The following is a 19,714-nucleotide window of genomic DNA, read 5'->3' on the forward strand; positions in this document are numbered from 1 at the left end:
GGTAGAGAGGTGTGTTGTTATGTATGTTGTCTTACACTGGAGAAGAATGTCTTGATGTCTTCGGAGTCTCCAGTGTTTGTTCCTGTTATAGTCAATACTGTCTAGACACCCATACCAACGATTTCAGAACAGTAGCTACTGGTTCAATCCAGTTGTATGCTCCATTTCCGGTGTAGTCTTCACGTCAGATGCGTACAGTTGGACACGCAGGACTTTTTTGAACCTATTTTGAGCATTGAGCAATATTGGATCGCTCCCGGCGCAAGGCCACCTTGCGCGGGGATCGCTACCGTCTATGGACCTCGACCTTTGGGTTGCCGCGAAGCTACCGAGTGTAGTAGCTACAGTCTTCCATAAAAAAGCAAGAAGAGAGGATTGGCCTGAATAGCCGCCCGCCGTCTCTCTTTCCTCATCCACCCTGTCCGGTCTTTGATACTGTGACTAGGAAAAAATGCAAAGTAGACTTGCTGATGGTTCCTCCACAATTAAGGGAAGATCCATCGTCCATCTACACCCACTGCGACCGCGTGGGATTTGGAAAAAAATGATAATGATGCTGGTCTGCCGCCGCTGTCCGAGGCCGTTTTCATCCGGCCCACGACCTTCGAGATCCAACCCCTTTTGGCCACCCAACTTAACCTGGGACAAGAAAAAAAAAAGGTAGGCCTCGTCGAATGTAAAGAATCTGGTATCTGCGATGCAATGTCGAACACGCTGCCCATGGTAGCAGGTGGCGATTTGTAGTCGAAAAACAAAATCTTATTGCTGGGAACCCATGATTAGTGTAGAAGCCGTCTCTCCTGTATAATGATGCTGATGATACCGAAAATGCCCTGTCCAATCCAGAGAGAAGAGACAAGTCGCTTGTCGCTGCTGTGAGGACACATGGTGTGTTGTCAACGCTGGATGGGTGTGTCGCAGCCGTGTGTCCGTAAAGAGCGTTTCTGGTAGCGAGAAATCGAGAAAAAGAACCCCCCACCCCCTGAAGAGTAACCGACCGAGCCTGACCGAGAGACCGTTTCTCAGGGTCAATGTTTTTTGTTCTACTCGTGAAAGTCCTTTTTTGTGTTTTCGGGATCCTGATGATGAAGGGGTAAAGAAATGTGTGAACTCCAAACTCCGAGTCGCCGGTTTGATGCAATCTTAAGCCGTTAATCCGTTAAAACCTGAGTCATAAAAGGCCCAAGCCTTGTTGTGTTCGTGAAGGGAAATGTGCGGTACAGTTTGAAGGTCCGCAGATTAGGGATTAGTGAGAAATGGTGACGATGGGTGGTGTGTGTTGATGTGGCTGATGAGAAGTAGCTTTCGCCAGCAATGAAGCATAGGTAGCCAAATTCATGCCTTTGTCACACTTGTAGAGATTCTGGCTGGAAGAATCAGTGTCGTCGAGAATGGTGCGAGTCATCAGAATGATGTGAGTGATCAGAGTGATGCGATCGGTCAGAATGATGTGAGCGATCCGAATGGTGTGAGTGATCCGAGTGATCAGAGTGATCCGAATCGTGGTGAGCACTGTGTACAGACTCGACATCAGAGCTGTTAGAGCTGGACGAGTCCTCACCCGTAGTGCCGGCCTTGGAGTTGTTCCCTGAGCTGCCTGGAAGGATAGTCGAGGAGTCAAGGCTAGTGTATCCATCCGAATGTCCATCTGTCTGCTTCTTGAGGCCACCAATATTCGCCTTTCTAAGGAGCTTCTGTGCCTTCCTACTAGCAGCACGAGCTTTCTCAGCGGCACGTTCTGCCTGCACTTGTCGCTCCCACATCGAGGCGTAACGTCCGTTGGCGTTGACGAGTTCTTCGTGAGTGCCCTTCTCAGCGATGGTGCCGTTGTTGAGAACAATGATTTGATCAGCATGCGTAATGGTCGACAAGCGGTGTCTGCGAGCTATGTTAGAAAAAAAAAAAACCAACTGTGAGGCGGAAAAGGTGAAACTTACGCAATGACCAAAAGTGTCCTGCCCTGACCAAGGTGGCCAAGCCGATCTTGAATTTGTTGCTCTGTGTGGGCGTCGAGGGCTGACGTTGCTTCATCCAGCATGATGATCTTGGGGTTCTTGAGAATTGTCCGTGCTATTGCGACTCGCTGTCTCTCGCCACCACTGAGTTTAAGACCACGCTCTCCGACCTTTGTGTTGTACTTCTCTGGGAATGACATAATCCGGTCGTGGATGCTGGCAGCCCGGCATGCTTCAAACACCTCCTCATCAGTGGCTGACTGGTTAGCGTATCTGAGATTGTACATTAGGGTGTCGTTGAACATTGTGGTATCCTGGGGGACGACTCCGATGTAACGTCTGACCGAATCAATAGTAAGGTTCTTGACGTCTTGACCGTCAATCTCGATGCTTCCAGAGGATGTGTTGTAGTACCGGAACATGAGGCGGAAAACCGTCGATTTTCCACCGCCAGATTCGCCGACAAACGCCGTGGTGGTGCCAGGCTTACACTCGAAGTCGAGATCCTTCAGGGCCTTATTCTTTGGATCGTAGTTGAACGCTACCTTGTTCCATCGGATGTTGCCGTTGCATTCAAGCAAGGGTTTGGCATCGGCGTCGTCAACCACGGTGGGCTTGACTTTGAATAGCTCCAGAAGACGCTCGCCCGAGATCATTGACTGTTGAATGGTCCTGTAGAAGGATCCGAATATGTTCAGAGGTGCCTGCAGCTGGTTGAGGAAGGTCATGAGGGTCAGGAATCTGCCGACATCCATTCCTCCATGGGTGACCTGGTAAGCTCCAAAGACCATGACCACAGTGAATCCAGCCATGAAAACAAAGGCTTGAATGACGTTCATCTTGTTGACGCCCCACGTTACCTGCTTTTCAGCGTCCTGGTATGCCTCGATAGCGTTGCGGTATCGTTGAAACTCCCACTGCTCGGCATTGAAATATTTGACCGTCTCGTAGCTGGTAATGGAATCGTTCTTGACGGCCTCTTCTTCTCTATCGGCGTTGGACATGAGCCTTCGCTGGTCTGCCCTAGTCTGTGCCATCCTAATAGTGAGGAACAGGTACCAGAAAGTTAGGCAGCTCACTATCGCGCCATAGGTCGCGTCAAAGTACCAGCAGAAGAACACAACGGCCAAGAGCAGATCGAGAATCATGGGTGCCACCGAGAACGTCACTTGCTCGAGAAAGGAGTTGATAGACGCGCCTTTGTTGAGTGCGGACAAAACCTCGCCGGTTCGCTTGCCGAGGTGGAAATCCAGGCTGAGAGAATGGACGTGCTCGAAGGCTGCTGTCGTCAAAGCCCTGTACGAGTTTTGTGAGATTGGTACCCATAAGATGGCTCGTGTCGCATCCAGAAGCATGCCTCCTCCTTGCAAAACCCGTAGGAAGATGAGCAGGCCCAACATATACCACGGAGCCTCTGCGAGGGTTAACTTCTTCGTGAGCCATCCAACAACGATTGGTACAGCTACGTTGATGGCACGCTGTGCCACCAAGAGGAGGACGCAGAGTGCATAGAGAAACTGCAGGTAAAGAGAGTTCTTGGGCCACTGGTAATCGAAGAACATCGTGTAGCTTCGCAGGTAACCCCACCATGTCGTTTGCGGCGCTTTGTCAGGTCGATAGAAGCCCGGCTCCTTATAGTCCTTGGTGATGTTACCACCTTCAGCCGCACCATTAGTGTTGCCGACAGTACTTCCATTCCTAGAGCTTCGTACTGATCGACCATTCAAATCTCGGCCGTTTTGGCTGCTGTATGACGTCCGATGACCGTTAAGCAAAGGCGTCGTTTCCTCGGCGCCTTGAGACGAGTTTTGCAGCTCAGTCTTGTCTGCCTCCTGTTTGGGCGTGTGGAGCCAAGCAGCCCAGTAGATGCTGAGCATACACATTGTGAGTGCGATGCGGATGATGTAGAGAACGACGTCAGTCAAATCCCACTTAGATATATGCAGCGTTCTAGTCTCGAGTTGGGTTGTTTCGTCGCTTGCAAATCTCGGGTCCGCGGCCTTAAGCAAAGTGCATATGCAAATGACCAATTCGCCAATTAGAGAGAGAATCCAGGTGAGGAAGTGAGCTATCGTTGGACTTTCGTTCCATTCGAATAGTGTCGTGATGAGGTATAGGTAGAGGTTCGGCGATCCAATGAGGTACACCTGTTCCAAATTAGCCTGCGGGTTGGAGTATACATGGGGGATAACTTACAGTCATGGATTGGGACTCCTTATGTCCCTTGATGACGCCCTCGAGTTCTCCCATAACGTAGCTGAAGTGAGCGACGGCATTGGCGACGAACGTCAAAAATACGACGACGGAGATCCAGGTGAGCCATGATCGGGATGTTGGTGACAGTATCGGACCGTATTGTTTGCGTTTGGGTTCTTCTCCATCGCGGCGCTTCTTCTTCTTCGACACGGGTAGTCGCTTACCGCCTGGGCCCAAAGGTTCTTCGTCCACGTCGTCTTTCGGTGTCGTCAATATGCTGTGTGTCGCGGCAGAGATGACGAAGACCAGCAACAACAACAATGGGTAGTATAGTAATGTCGCCTGGAGCAGGAAACAGTAGAACGGGTCATCCTCTCGGCAGACCTCGTTCATTCTTGCCTCGTTTGCGGTCCGCATTGGCAGGGGCGGCTTCTCAACACCAACCATGGTGTGGACTATTCAGAGGAGGGAAAGTCAGATGTCAGGAATAATGATACAAGGGAAAGTAAACCCCCCCTGCGCGGGTGAGAAAGGGAGAAAGAGAAAGGAAAGAGCAAAGGAAAGAGAAAAGGAAACAATAGAAACTTACAATTCATGATCCGGGAAAAAGGGTTAATGATTTCATACCTTTGCCAGATATGCCACTTGCACGTCGTAGCTGGGACGCAGTTGGCGTCGTTCCCGTGGCAAGTTGGAGGCCCGGTACGGTGCGGTACCTCGATGTGTACGTCGCAAGGAAAGTGGGAGTCCACAAGAGAGATGCAGCCAGAGACACGAGATCTCGTTTCGGGACCAAGATGTTGGAGCGAGACACCAGTGACTGGAGACGCGAGTGGTCTGGCAGGCGATTACCCGCCCGTCTAAAAGGTTCTGGGTCTCGCTGGATGCAGGTGGCACCGGGGGGAGGTAGGGGTCTCGAGCGCTGAGACCGGGGGGTGTCGTGCAAAGCGTGCGTTCCCAAAGGCTCGTGGTGCCGGGGTTGCAGGTCGAACCCACAGGACCACAGGGCGGTACAGACGGGCCCTGTTGAGTTGGAGTCGTGGTGGGGTCGGCTGACTTGCTCAGTGGCGAAAAGCCACTCCGAAGTCCCTGGTAGCCGAGTCAAGGAAGAGTCAAGGACTTGTAGGATACTCGGCGGCCGAGGGCTGGTGGGGCGGGGGTTTTTCTGGCGAGTAGTGGGCTTGACTGCAAAGCAGAGGCAGGCTGTGCCACGATCTGAGAGGCAAGACAGGCGCGGCCCTGGGTGAGGTGAGGTGGTAGAAGCTGGATGACAGAGTGGATTTCGCCTTGGGTTCGCCGCCACAAGTGAGACCTTGGACGGAGGGAACCAAGGAAGTGAAGGCTTGTGACCTGGGTGGATATCCGTAAAAGTTGAAGAAAGAGAGGAATATCGAGAGGCCTCGGATTCGGAGACGGAGCGTGACGTTGAGAAGGTATCCGTTAGGTACAAGTATTTGTGTTGACGAGACAGCGGACAAGCTATCTAGCTGCCGAGAGCCGGGGTTAGTACCAAGATTTACCCTCTTTGATTTTTCTTCCCCCTCTCTCTCTCTCTCTCTCTCTTCCGCCGGGTTGAAGAAGGTGTTGACGGAAGTTCTCAACCGGGTTTTCTAGTCGAGAAGAGGAGGGCAAGTAAAAATGCAAGTCCCGGGGAGGAGGTTGCGGGACTGGGAGGGCGTAAGGAAACAAGAAGGGCGTAAAAGAAATGGGATATGGAGAAGAAGAAATTGAAGAAATCGAGAGGAATTAGAAGACCAAAGCGAATGAAAACATGTGGTGGAAGGTTGGGATGGTGACGATGGCGATTATTGGAGGGAAAGAAGAAGGGTGGGAAGGGATTATGGCAGGAGACCGCCTGAAAGCAGGTACCAAGTACAGAGTACAGCGCCCACCTGCCACACATCGATTTCGAGGCAGCCCAAAGTAGTAAGTGCGATCCAGGCCTAATGCCACATCCAGTTGTACCTTCCTAGCTGCAGTGAACGGAAGGTTGTACCTCCCACAGCAGACGTAGGTAGGTACCTGCCCACAGTACCTTAGGTAAGGTGAGGAAGGTGTGTACTCCGTAGCGCAGGATGAAGCCCAGCTGCCCAGTACGCCGAAAAGTACGGACACCCAAGCCTCAATCAAGGCCATGTAGGTTAGGAGGGAGGAAGTGAGGCAATAGAGCTGGGCCCGTACTCCGTAGTTTGTGTAAGGCAAGGCAATGGAAGGAGGAGAGAAGGTTGGTAAGGCGAGGTGGAATGGGGACACTCAAATTAAGGTAATGAATGGGACTTACAAGTTACCCCAAAAGGTACCTCGACATATCTGTAATATCGGATTGGCAGAGAGCGAGCGAGGTGTGCCGTGTTGGTGCTTGGTCTGCCAGGTTGTTGTCACAGGCTCAATTCCTCCGTTGGTAGGAGATGTGAAGCCTACGATGGCAGCAGCCACCAGACAGAGCACAGAGGGTATCGCGCCTGTAGCGCAGTTGTGGTTGGCAGTAGTGGATCGACGGTGTGTCGGTGTGGTGCTTGTTAGCGACCAGCAGCGCAGCAGCGAGGCAATGGGTGGCTGGTGAGGTAGACTTGGACTATCGCTCGTCGGGCTAAATGGTTCGTGAAAATGGATATCGATGTGAATGTATGTGAGAGAGAGAGGTGCTGGCACTGACAACTGGCACCTCGATGGGCAATGGGCAGTTGTAACTTGTGAGTGAGATGAAGTGGGCAGTGGCCGGATAGTTCAGGTGAGAAGGAGGCAGCGAGAGGAAACAAACGAGAGTCTGGAATCCACACACGGCGCGTCTATGTGGGGACCTGTCCCGGCTGGTTTGCGTGAGAAGTGGAGTACGAAGTAGTGGCCGGGGCTGATGCTGGTGTTCTGCCGGCGTTGTGGTTGTTGTCAATGGCGATGATGAGATCCAGTGCTATGAAGACCGGGACGGCTGCCCTGTCGTATGGACCCAAGGTACCTTATGCACGTCGTGGAAAGGTAAGGTAAGGTAGGTCCCGGAGATGGAGTGAGTATCCCAATGGTGGGTGGACGAAGGAATGGATGATTGGACGGCTGGGTGTGAGATGCTCAAGGTATGGTAGGTAAGGTACGGGCACGTAGGCAGTACGTAGAGTAGACAGGTGGATGATACGGAATGCGAGGTGTAAGTCGATGTAAACGGAAGCCAGACAGCTGTGAGTTGCGAGGTGCAGCACCAACTGCAGCAGCTTCTGGGCCGGATGCCAACGAGGGCCTGGACTCGGTTGATGGATGGAAACAGGAAATCGCCAAGGGTCCTGTTGTGCGCCCTGGTTAGTGCCGGGGCTACTCATGCATATGATATTGCTCGTAGGGGCTTTTTGGGGCCGTAGGGAGAGCACGGAACATGGAGAGATGGAGATGGAGCTTAAGATGGAGGAGGGGACGCGAACGGGGGATGGAGATGAATTGGGCCCCCAAACAGGAACCGACGGCCAGGGGAAGGCAAGAAAAAGTAACACATCCGGATGCTACGCATGCAACGCGAAGAGGAGGTTAAATGTGGAGGGGGGGAAGGATGGGATTCTACGGATACATGCTCTAAAAAAAACAACCACGCGATATAGACTTGGACAGATTTGGTGGGAGAGAAAGCAGTATCCGGACAAATTATCCATCTGGAGACAAAAGACAACGACACAGCCGAGGACCCAGTGACGATTACAATATAAAAAGATTGGGGGGGTGTTCATTGAAGAATAAAGTGGAGGGATATCCGCAGTAACTTGTAACGATGGACGGATGATCAACGTCGGTCTGGATTCTCTTTTTCTTGTCTGCTCTACTGTATTTGTCTCTCGCCCGCCTTAGATACCTAGATCATAGAAGTACCTCATCAGGACAGACAGTCCAAGCAGAGTTGGATAAGGTAGGTAGGTAGTCAAGGTGTGACATGGCAATCCGACATGCTCGTGTTGAGAATACTCCGTACACACTCTTGTATCATCAATTGTCAATGCAAATGACAGCAAGAGGCTGTGCCAACGTGCCGGAAAGCCGTCAGGTGCTTCCCAGAGTCTCGAGATCCCATGGTCTTTGACCGTTCTGTCAGTGGTGACCAACAGCCGTAGCCGTGTACGGTGGACCATAGTTCCAGTGACCCAGAATAGCGCATCTCATCTCCTTCTTACCTTTCTGTCACAGGCAAAGCGGAGCGGGGCGGGAGAACAGGTTGGGATGAGGGATCTGAGTCCCGAGACCACACACACCTTGGCTTAGCTCTTGCGATCAAGGGCGCTAGAGCCTATCTTTGCAGGCAACTCGACAAGTAGATAGAGCAGTTCGAGAGCACGGAGCGAACACCCGACCACCACTGCGATCATCAAGGAGGTGTTCCCGGGACGCCTCGAAGCGGAATGTTCTACGGTGTACACAGGACGGGTTTAAGACGGTGCGAGACAATGTTGCAGCTGACGGGGGGACGAGGGGGAGCTAGTTGGAACGACCGAGGTCATCCAGTCATCTGTTTTGTATGGGTAGTTCATCCTTGATCTAAGGTAGCTACCCGGCATTGCTTAGTACCGCTCTTCCCTAGGCTGGCGGTACATACAAAAGTAACAAAAGTTTATGAGAGATATCGGTAATAAGACACGAGGGGACGGGAAGCTTGGAAGGGGAAAAACGGAAACACGGGAACGGGAACGTCCAGAAGAATGACGGCACGCCGCACGGTAGTAAGAAAGAAAAAAAAGCAAGACGAAGAAATACGTAACGATGGTGAGGGATGTTGAGAAACACAAAGTTACAAAGTCATCTTGACGGATGCCCCCCCCCCCCCCCACCTGAGCTGAGAAGATCCGGGAGGAGGAGACTACGAGAGAGGAAGGGGGAGAATCGAATCAAAGATTGTAGCATCCAATGTCCCTCATCGACCCTTGTTGCTTGCAAGTTCTGAATAGAGGCAAGTGCGAATGTACCCAAAGGTTAGGTCCTGCCAGTCAGCTAGTGAGGGGTCCTGCAGTCTATGAAGCATCTTACCAATGGGCTATCAACAAAGTTCTTTTTTTTTTCTCTCTCTCTCTCTCTCTCTATGTTTTTATTCACTCAGTCATTGCTTCCATGTCGTAGGTTTTTTTTTTCTTTTTCCCTCCTTCTCACTCGTGTTGTCCTTCCTTCGTCTTACCGACAAAATACTCTTGGCCCCCTCCATCTTGAAGATCCTGCTTCGAATGGGAATTGATCCAGAGTTCCGTTCATGGCACCAACGGAACGAGCTAAGTAATAAATTGGCCGTCATTGCATGGGACTTGCTGCATCTGCATTCGACTGCACGCGCTTGCTGCTGCTGCTGCTGGAATTCCTGCCCAGTCCCGGCCTCGGGCCTCGTCGTGTTGTTTCCGGAGAGCTTCCGATGCGTTCCTGCCATGCCTGCCGTGGTGGTGCTGATTGGGCGTTTGGTCGTTTGGTGTAAGACTGTGAGTGAGGTGAGGTGAGGTGCGGTTGTCGCCGTCCGAGGTAAGAAGGTAGGGAGGTACTCAGTACTGAGTGAGGTACGAATACTTACCACTGCTGACGGAGTAATAGCTTACCTTACCTTCCTTACTTGCATTGCCAGCTTCCAAGTTGCAAGCCCTTTCCCTTCCAGACCCATCGCTGGTTCCATTTGGAAAGGGCCTCAGCTGCGGAATGGAAGGATAAACGGGAAGGGGAAACACCAAACCCTTGACCGATCCTTGCCTGCCTTGGACCTCCCCTCCTTCACGCCTCCTCGCCGTCTCCTTCTATTGACTTGCGCAGTATCCGTATGCCTCGAATTCCTCTCTTTTGCTGACCATTCTCGGATCGAGAACTCGGATCGAGCTGGAGTACCTACCTATTCAGTCCATCGCCAGTTCAGCAATTATTCTCTGGTTTCATTCACAACCGATTCCTACCTTACGATGATCATCCTTGAAAACAATTTAGCCGGGCCACTTTGACCCGTCCAGTCACCAGTGTGGTATGGCATGGCTGGGTCAAAGGCTGGCTTACGCCTCTGGCTAACCAACTGACGGACTGTCACTTCGCCTCAACTAACTCGCAGGCTAGCACACTTTCTCGACGCCAGGTCTACCTATCTCTCGATTCTATGAGTCCTCTGACTGCCATGTCAACATCCTCCCTTCTTTGTATCTATACGCAACACGCGTGGAATGTTTCTTGCTTCCTCGACCCCACTATGCTCGAATTGCCCGATGCCTCCGTTCGAGATGCCGAATCACTCACTGTAAATACGAAGGAAAACCAAACAAGGTTTTCGGGCTTGCGCACCCAAAACGCCAAGCAAGAACCTATTTCTCTAGATTCTAGACGTTGTACTGCCACGACAACGGGCAACGGGCATGTATGGTACAGGAGTAGTCCTCGGCCGAGATGCGCACCGACACCTAGACGCAAAAACAACCGCTTGTCAGCCACGACAACCTACAATATCAGCTTTCGCCTAGCCGACGCAGCCTTTCCGATCCGCCGCCGCCGCCGCTCTATGACTGGGTACAATCTCCTTCGTCGGGTTCTCTTTCTTTCTGCCCCGGCCTCGGTTTCCCAGCCCGTATCCGGTGTCAGCATCCGTCAAGGATGTTGCAAAAATGAAAGACCATCGAGCAATCATCAACCTTGTCACTCACGGCTTCCAGAACCCCTGGAACCGCCTGCACCGCTGCCGTCACTGCTTGCGATGCTGTCGTGGTTTGATATCAGCCCGCGCTTTTGGGTGGTCAGAATCCCAACCAAACGGCTTGCATCCAGGCCCTTCTCACCGCTTGAACTCCACCATCAGCTGCGTTAGCAGACGAGGGCACAGTGACTGCAGCCGCAGCGTGCATTTACGCATGCATATACCGGACCAGCGAGTGAGCCTATGTGCCTACCCACCTGTGACCTAGACACGTTCAGGAGCACAAGCAGGTCCAGGTCCGGCACCCACCATCTCAAAGACAGGCCGGACTACCCCTGCAACTCGGCGGCTTGGATCGTTCTCGGGGTGGTGAGTTGCTGTTGCTCTTTGGCTGAACCGTCCGACGCTTTGCGGCACTAGATGGTCTCTGGGATTGGTCGGGCGCCCAACAGACTCTGGAATCTACCTACCAAAAGTATCCGCCCGTGGATAGGCGGATTTCGCGAGCACATCTCGCCCCCAACGAGAACTAATTCGAACCCTCCTATTAGTCGTAATCGCCATAGGATGGCCCAGAAGCTGCGGAGAAATGTCAAGGATTCCAAGACACAGGATCCCTTTTCGTCACTTTTTGTTCCTCCCGTTGCTTTACACGACCTGGACGCGGTCGATAAATCCGTCGGTCAACCGATGGCTCGATTCCCGTGTCACATACGGTAAGTTTTCGTGCTTAGCCGCCTGTTCAGTTGCGCTGAAGGCTTCCGATTCCATGGCTGCTAAGAGTGAGTGATCTACGCTGTTGCGTTTTGTCCGGTCACTGGAGCCAGATCTGAGCGATCACACACGGTCAGCCTTTTGCAAGAGATGCGAAAACTAAAGCCTAGGGTTGCACACTAGAGGAGCATGAGTTGTGTTTCCGAACCCAAGTAAGCTTCTCAGCTCGTCCTGTTTACACGAGTGTAGACTTAACCACTGCAAGGAAGAGGTCAGTGACGGATCTGCAACGCCAGCCTCGAGTCACGTCGCCGCTGTAAGTTGCGGCTGTTGCAGACCGTTCGGGAGGGAAGTCGCCGAGGCTTTTAATAGCTGTTTCACCTAGACCGTCCGACACTTATAACAGTCCGATGTGTGTAGGACGCGCAATGAAATGTCGGATGAGACAAGCTGCGCCATTGCTCCAACAACCTTCCAACTATTCACGTTGACCTGGCGCGTCTCACACATCGCTTGCAATTACAAGAAAGCCCTCGATTGGGAACCGATGGAGCATTATCAGCTACCTCATGCAGATGGTCGGTGAGCGTGTGTGTGAGCGTGTGTGTGTGTGTGTGTGTGTGTGTGTGTGTGTGTGTGTGTGTGTGTGTGTGTGTGTGCCTCCCGAGCGGCCTACAGCCCGGTGTAGTCCCGTCAACAGCTGAAGGTCGCTGGCGGCCTGTGAAGATTTGGCCTTCCTTTCGCTTGCGGTTTCCTCTCACGATCTCCGTCTCACGCAAATGCTTTTCACGCGATACAAAATGATCGAGCGTTGGCCTTTGCTTAGGCTAAACAAAGCTTCTCGGTTTCGAGGTATAATTCACCTGCGCAGCCATCGTGGTTCAATACTGGACAGTAAACGTATCGCCTGCATCGAAATTCCCCGTTCGATTTACGTGTCTCAGCTGGGCAGTGAGCTTAGCCGCACTGCAGGCCGATGCATTTGCCCCTACCATAAAGACGAAGCCATCTCCGGCGGGCGTTGCCATCAAACATGCGGAGATCAGCCCGCCGTTGTCCGTCAACGTTGGAGGACCGATTTGGGTACGGATGCAGCTGGTCCTCTCACCGGGTTGCTATGACCATGCTCAACCGCGAAACGGGAAGGCCGTCCGAATCACCGCCGGCATCTTCTGCAGGTGTCTAGACCACACCTTGACACCTCCGACAAGGGTGTCTACGGTAGATCCCCGAGAGTGATGACGGCCACCGACACATTCTCAGCTTCCAGCTTTCAATGTGTGTTTGTCCGTCCCACAGGGCTCCTCCACGTGGTCGAAGTTCCCGTCGCCGACAAGGCCTGGATTTCCTTCTACATTGCATATCGAGGACAGATGTGCCGCGCTGCAGGCTCATGACGTTGAAATGGAGCAAGTAATGATCTGGTGTCACAAGGCTGAGACGTCATTCATTCGACACAACATATGCACCCCGTATGCAAACTTACCTTGATTGGGGTTTGGGGGAACATGGCTCGTGGGGGATGGAAGGGGAATTCTCGGAAGTGGGACTGCACAGCACACCAACAGTGCCCGTTGGTCCCCCACATCGTGACATTGACTTCTTGAGCCTCACTGGACGTCGTTGGCCATCAACGATTTGCAGCGATGAGGTCCTTGCCCAACCCGGGGCCGACCAAGAACACGCAGCCACAGTATTTACAAAGACTGAGAGCGTCGGTGACTCTGGTCAAGTTGACATATGTCTCCGTTACTTCCAGCTGCGTCGGTCACACTGCCAGACATCATACTACATGGTACGGGCTGCCTTTGTTACAACATGCTGGGTTTGATGCAGTAACCGAACAACATTGGTGAGATCGTCGCAGATCGGACAATCTTGCGGTCTAGACCTTTGCGATCGTCAGCAGGCCGTCCGTCCTACGTGCTAGTCAGCCACACACCGTGACACCCAGTGGCACGGGGCGACCCTCTTGGCTATCACTTGCTGCTGCTATCAAAGGCTGAGTTTCGATATATTGATGTCGGGCTTCTGGGAGGGCAAGGATTGACCACGATATTTTTTCCCCCGCTAAGCTGGCCCGCAAAGGTTCAGAGTACCAGTTTCGTCTGTTTCAGCGGCTTGGAGTTTCCGTGTGCTGATTTACACTTTTCGTATCGAAACATCCTTTCAGTATTTGTGTTTTGTTGTCGTCACTGACTAAGTAGGGTCGTACCGATAATCGGGGGAGTGATAAACTCAAGTTTCTAGCGAGCCTGCCCCCCTGTTCTCCTACCGGCTGCCCTTCCGACCACAACCGACGACGAGATGGCAGTTTCACCTCCGGGAAGGTCGGCTTCAGGGTCCAATGTTCCAACTTCGATTATGGGTACCCGTTTCGAGATGGATGCGCGAGCATGGGATGAACTTGAATGGGGCGTTGACGCCAAAGACCTCCAGTGGCTTTACTTTGAGGCATGAAAAGCACGAGTTGAGTCTGATGACGTTCTGACTCAGAGAAAAGCTGCGAGACCGTCTTGAATTTTTTTTTCCCCTTTTGCTTTTCTGCAACTAAACTCGCCTTCCACCGCCGTTGGTGGCTGCCGCTGCTGTGCGTCAATAGCCAAGGCGGGTGGGCGGATTGGGGTGTTGGGAAAGATGTCACAGCATTTGAGGTGACACGAATCGGTCGCAAAGTGATTTCCTCGGATAATACCCAGACACCTAGGTTACTAGGTAGATACGTGCAGACGGTGCCCGCGTACCACGTTGTACGAGTTACCAAGCACCAGCTTTTTGCCAGGAAGAAGAAAGCTCTTGGTAGGGAGACAAAGGGCGGTGATGCCCAGCCGGCGGCACAATCTGAGACAATGTTCATGGATTTCTATTCTTTTTTTTTTCCTTTTTTTTTTGTGCTTGCACCGTACTTTATCTTTCCTTGCTCTAATGGCCCCAGTCCATATGTGAGATGTTCTGCATCGAGAGAGAAGGCGGTAGAGCGCCGGACCGAGGAAGCGATCTTGACAGCCAGCCACCCCTTTCTGCCGAGGTAGGAGAGCGGAAACGGATAGCTTCGATGTCACCTTCTCGTCACATGTTTTATTTTATTTTTCTTCTCTTTTCTGGAGCCAAGATACTGGTAGAAACAGGTAAGAATCTGAGAAAACTTATGAAGAGCAGGGTACAGTACCGGCGGTAAGGGGCCTTGCACGACACATCAGGCCTAGGTTCATGTCAATTCTCCTGAGTTTCGATCTGATTCAGCAAGTTACAAAGTTACTGTACTCCGTAGCTACTTACACTACAATGCCCAGGGGGGTTGGTTGGTCGTTCAGAGTCGGAGCTTCTCCGCTTGTTCCAACTTCCATTACGCAGATCTTTTTGGGGGATGTAAGCCGAAGGAGCAAGGGTCTCAAAGTACCGTACTCCGTAGACCTAGGGGGGTGGCAGCGGCGGAGGGGAGGGTGCGAGAAAGAGCATATCGCAACGACTTGTCATCAGATTGGACTAACTTGCCATCTAGCCCAAGGCCCTCTTCCAAGTACCTCCCGACTCCCGTGTATTGCCAATGGCAGTATGGAGTATACAGCCCCGGTTACGAGTCTTCTGTTGACTGACTATTGATAGATCGTGGAGATCGTTCTCCAACGGTGGCTTGTCAGCATATATAATGCGCCAATGGACGCCGAGGAGCAGCTGCCTGCCGTTGGAGAGCGAGAGAGAGAGAGAGAGATACTTAGAGACTGAGAAATGTCTAGAAGAACCGCGGCTGTAACGATGAAGGTTCGAAGACACGCCCCCCGGCCGAGCTGAACCGGATGGGCAATGTAGCAGACCGCCATCCATTAGCTTGAAAAAAACCCAATAAGTCAGGTCTTCGCAGTAAGGTGAGATTTTGAAAACGCTCTTTTCCGCGGGCCAATAGGTTCTTCCGGAACTTCTAGAGGGGGTGAGGGGCGGCACGCGAGCAATGACCTCGAACGGTCGATTTGAGATGAGTGATGATTCAAGACAAACCGTTCATGGCTTCTTCGAATCTGCGCCAAGTCAAAGCTTGCAGCCTCCCGGAGGATGCATACCTAGATACATATAAACTCCATCATAAAACCATCAAATCGAGATGCTTGATAACATCCCAGGTCCCCCTCCCGACGCACGATATCACGAGGTAAACAACGTAGACGCGAGGCTCCCTGGTCACGTTCACACGGGAACACGTTCGATGGAGGGAAGCCCGCTGTCACACAGCAGAGCCAAGAGTTCCAAAAACGCAACGTAAAACAGCAAAGGCTTACACGCATACAGACGAGAAGGTCAGACCTACATCTTTCACGTCGAACGAGAACTTGCCTGCCGAAACGAGCCGTCATAGACGAGGACCCAAAAACCCACATTCACGGTTCCGGGACCTCGGTCGTATCTCACTCTCACACTCCCGCTAGACTGGTAGACGGGATTTCTCTCGCTGCTCTGTCCAACATGTCACGGGCCCACAGCCTGCTTCCAAAAAGTTCACTTGTAAGACGGCAATAAAGGTGCGGCCAAGCAAGACGTTGGACAAGTCAGGGGTCGCGATTGGATCTTTGGCTAGCAACACGAACAGCATCCAGTCGCGTCGCCGAAACACAAGAGACCCTGCAGCATGCGGTGCTTATAGGCTCTGCCAGCTTTTTTTTTCTTCCTCAAGGTGGAAGAACGGCTGATTGGGATACCTATCGTGCCTATGAAGCAAAGCATTGGACAAGAAATGGAGGTAAGGAAAGAAAGGTTGTAAGAACTAAAAGAAGGAGATACGTGTGATACGACGAAAACCAGAAACGGCATCCCGTGGAAATGGGTTGCAGACTGCAGTCCTTGGTAGCTTGTACATACATACGGGAGGCCCACTGGGAAGTTGGCTCCGTGGCAGCCCTCACATTTCGTCGTTACCCTCCTCCCTTCCCAAGAATCCCGCCTGCATTCGGCTAGCTGCGCCGAGATGGGGGAAAGTAGACTTTCAAAGTGGACTCTCGCGGCACGGTAACCTAGTACCGTGCCGGGGTTGTCGTTCGTGGGCTCGGCTCTTGGAGCTGGGGGGGTTTTATCAACCTGCATAGCGGGATAGTAGCGGTGAAGGGGGTCGGTGTACTACATGCCTGTCTGGGGTGGTTCAAGAAAACGGGTCCCAACTTGCTTCTCTTATCGTTAAATGGCCCTCCAAGTTGCGAGAAGGAAAAAAAAAAAGAATGAGGGCATTAGAACGAAGAGAGAAAGCAATCCAACCCCCGGCCGGGAGGTGAGATATCTTGCCCCAGGAAACCTTCTCTACAAATGGAAGCATGGCAATGAATCGCTGCGCGCATCTATGATGCGACCAAAATACAATATAGATGGGACGCGACAGCGAGAACGCCATCCGGAGAAGTATTGGCTGAGAGTCCTGTGACTTATATCCAGGCATGTCTCGAAGGCTGTACTCCCGCGATCCGGCCGAATGGGAATACACCACATGGATGCCGCTTGAGATACTCGCCCACTTCCATCACGCCCTCGGTGTAGAGGTTGTCATGCAAGGTCGGGATGGTATAGGTTCTAGATAGGGCTTTGCTTCTTTGCGCAGGCGCCAGCGCCAACGACAGCGGGCCAGCGAACCCGAGAAATCGCAGTGCAACCGGAAGCAGGTTCGGGAATCCCCTTGCTTCTCGAATCGGTGAGCCGGGTCGAAGTCTTGACCGACAGTGTGGACTTCCACATGGGGAGTCTCCGACGCAGCGAGCGGACGCAACTTTACGACTCGCCTTGCAGTAACGTCGTCCAGCCTCCGGAAACCATACCCGGGAGACAAGAAGAAAGAAAAACGACGTCCCGCAGAGATGCAAGTCCCAGACCCCCGGTCCCCGGCAAGCGTTTTGGTTCGCGTAGGCGGTCCAACGTGACCGTTGGTGATCTGCTCGCCTCGCATGGCTCGGTGATACAGCGCCTGGCTCGGCTACGCACACTAAGCAGTCGTGAAAGGAGCATCTTCTCATCGTCCAATACGCAAAGAACGTCTTCTCGTCTTCTCTGCGGGCCAAGGCCTAGATTAAGGGGGGCGGAAGAGACGGGGGCCCTGCCACACTTTCTCGGGAAGCGATTATCGCTGCGGGAAGGCCCGGTTCGTGAGAGTAGTATGTCGATGCGTATGTAGTGGATGCCAGGCCGTAGGTTTGGACCTAGTTCCATGCGCGGTGCGGTCATACTTTTCGGGGACGGGCCGGAGGAAGTCGGCCGTCAGTGTGGTCCTCATGGGGAGACTGTGACATCGCCGCCCGCCCGCCCCGCCGCGGCGAGGGCGGGGCGAGCTCGCCTTAGAACTTCCTAGCAGCTACCAGACTTTCTGGACGCATGTTGGAGACGGTGTACAAGCGAGATACTTCCCGTGCGCCTGCCATTGGTATTACTGGGGGTTAGATCCTCTCGAAAGTGTATGCAGTGCGCGGAAAGACAAAGTCTATGTGACTTGTTGGAAGATCAAGCAAGGACCTTCACCGACAAGCGGTCGAGATATGAGCTGTCATCGGGCTCTTGGCCACCAACTTCGATGGCGGTACCATGGCTCGGTGTTCGGAAAAAGCTGTTAAAAGGGAGTGTGAAATGAGTGAAAATGCGCGGAAAAAGACTGTAGTTATCAGGCAAATTGGCTTGACAGTTTGAGACGAAGTGTGAGTTTGATGAGAGTTGAAATTCTTCATGGTGCTCCGTTTACGACATTGGTTATCCCCATTCCACGTTGCTGTGTTGCCTTATAAGTCGTCTGGCGTATCATCCATCTCACACGAGACTACCGGAAGAGGAGTGGATCTCGATGGTTCGGATAAATGCGAGTTGAAGTTTGATGGTCGTTCAATCATGACTATGAAAGTAAAGTACAGATAGTCTGGCGGATAAAATGGAAGCTTGGGGAAGACGGGTCCCTCATTTTCTGACAGAAGGAAAGTGGGGTCGGCAGCTTTTGGTGTGGAGGGGCGCTCCTGCTCCATGGGAAACTGAGGTGGAGTGGCCCTCCAGCGGCAGGTGGCAGTCTCCTCCAGGTTTTAGGCGGCTCGTCGTCGCAAAATCCAGGCCGGCCCCACGTGCCCGCCGCCTGCCAAAACCAGAAAACCCCTGCATGATTTCAGCCTTGCGCACCAGTGAGCACCGCCAGCTGCTGAGAACCTGAAGCTTCCCCGGAGGCGGCTCCAAAAAAAAGTCAGCCTTGCCACCAAAGATCACCACTTTCTGCGACCGCGAATGCTCAATTAACCACAGACACTGCGCTTTTTGACATCGATACCCAAGAATTTGCTTACACGTCTTCTAATCAGTATGTCTCTGGATGCTAAGCAGATATTGTACCTGCTAACAACGGATTCCAGGCTCCCACTCCACCGCGTGCGCGACACCTGCCTTACGTAGCAGCTCCATCATCAATCGACCACGGTAAACAATACAGCCCTGCGCTGCCAGAATTACCACCAGCGACACTACTTCATATCACAAATCCCTTACGGATACCAATACGAAGCCTCTCCAGGCGCATTTTTACCTCGAAACCCTACACATACACCTAGCAGATCAGCAAAGATGAGCCAGACACCGTCAACCCCAGTGAAGGTGCCACCTTCGGCCGCAAACCACTCAGCAGCCACTCTAGACCCAGAGCTGAGATCACAAATTAACACATTACTGCTTAAGGACGGTCATGTCACAAAGTAAGCCCTCCCTCATCCTCCATCGAACCCCACATGGCGCTGGTTGGGAAGAGAACATCGCGAAAGCTAACCATCTCTAACCTCTCCTTTCCAGAATCCAGGAACAGCTCCTCCATTCCCTCCACGCAAACCAAGCAAACTGGCCCACGCTGATCCAGAACCACGCCCTCAACCTCCTCCGCACAGGCGAAGTCTCAACCTTCCCAGACCTCCTCCGCCGCGTCCTCGACGACGTCCGCCAGGACACCCTCGACCCCTCAGCCCCCTCCAACGCATCCCCCTCAACAGCAAAAACAAACGGCGCAGCATCGGAGAAGGATAAGGACAAGGACAAGAAGACCAACGGCACCGCCTCCTCTACGCCGGCGCCCGGTGGCGCAGACTCGAGTGCCCAGCCGAACCTGGCCATCCCTTCCGCTGTTATTAACGAGGCCATCAAAGTCACACAAGAAAGCCTGGAGGCTGTCTGCGAGATTGATAGTACCAGCTGAAGATGAGGTGTGAGCTTGGGAGATGGAGCTGGGCAGAGATGACGGTGTTACCACGGT

At 52.7% G+C, this 19,714-nt stretch overlaps 5 protein-coding genes across 5 annotated transcripts; 3 read left to right on the forward strand and 2 right to left on the reverse strand.

The window, feature by feature from the left end:
* Positions 1–1,246: 1,246 nt before the first annotated feature.
* CTAM01_01816 (ABC transporter) lies at positions 1,247–4,747 on the reverse strand (the record flags this gene model as incomplete). Its single annotated transcript, XM_060517857.1, has 5 exons — positions 1,247–1,512; positions 1,562–1,878; positions 1,938–4,102; positions 4,152–4,606; positions 4,741–4,747. The coding sequence occupies 5 exons, from the start codon at positions 4,745–4,747 to the stop codon at positions 1,247–1,249; spliced, it is 3,210 nt and encodes a 1,069-aa protein (XP_060387391.1).
* A 516-nt stretch (positions 4,748–5,263) lies between these two features.
* Positions 5,264–5,716, reverse strand: CTAM01_01817 (uncharacterized protein; the record flags this gene model as incomplete). Its single annotated transcript, XM_060517858.1, has 1 exon — positions 5,264–5,716. A coding segment is annotated over one exon (453 nt), but the record flags the coding sequence as incomplete, so codon positions are not given.
* A 3,432-nt stretch (positions 5,717–9,148) lies between these two features.
* Positions 9,149–9,601, forward strand: CTAM01_01818 (uncharacterized protein; the record flags this gene model as incomplete). The annotated part of the gene is made up of 1 exon (XM_060517859.1): positions 9,149–9,601. One exon carries the CDS (start codon positions 9,149–9,151, stop codon positions 9,599–9,601), a length of 453 nt encoding a protein of 150 aa, XP_060387393.1.
* Positions 9,602–10,236: 635 nt separating this feature from the next.
* Positions 10,237–10,935, forward strand: CTAM01_01819 (uncharacterized protein; the record flags this gene model as incomplete). The annotated part of the gene is made up of 1 exon (XM_060517860.1): positions 10,237–10,935. The coding sequence occupies one exon, from the start codon at positions 10,237–10,239 to the stop codon at positions 10,933–10,935; it is 699 nt and encodes a 232-aa protein (XP_060387394.1).
* Positions 10,936–19,038: 8,103 nt separating this feature from the next.
* On the forward strand, positions 19,039–19,657 carry CTAM01_01820 (uncharacterized protein; the record flags this gene model as incomplete). Its single annotated transcript, XM_060517861.1, has 2 exons — positions 19,039–19,166; positions 19,261–19,657. The coding sequence occupies 2 exons, from the start codon at positions 19,039–19,041 to the stop codon at positions 19,655–19,657; spliced, it is 525 nt and encodes a 174-aa protein (XP_060387395.1).
* Between the last annotated feature and the right edge of the window lie 57 nt (positions 19,658–19,714).

Source organism: Colletotrichum tamarilloi (assembly GCF_030869305.1).
Source record: "Colletotrichum tamarilloi strain Tom-12 chromosome Unknown Scaffold_4.1, whole genome shotgun sequence".
NCBI lineage: Eukaryota > Fungi > Ascomycota > Sordariomycetes > Glomerellales > Glomerellaceae > Colletotrichum > Colletotrichum tamarilloi.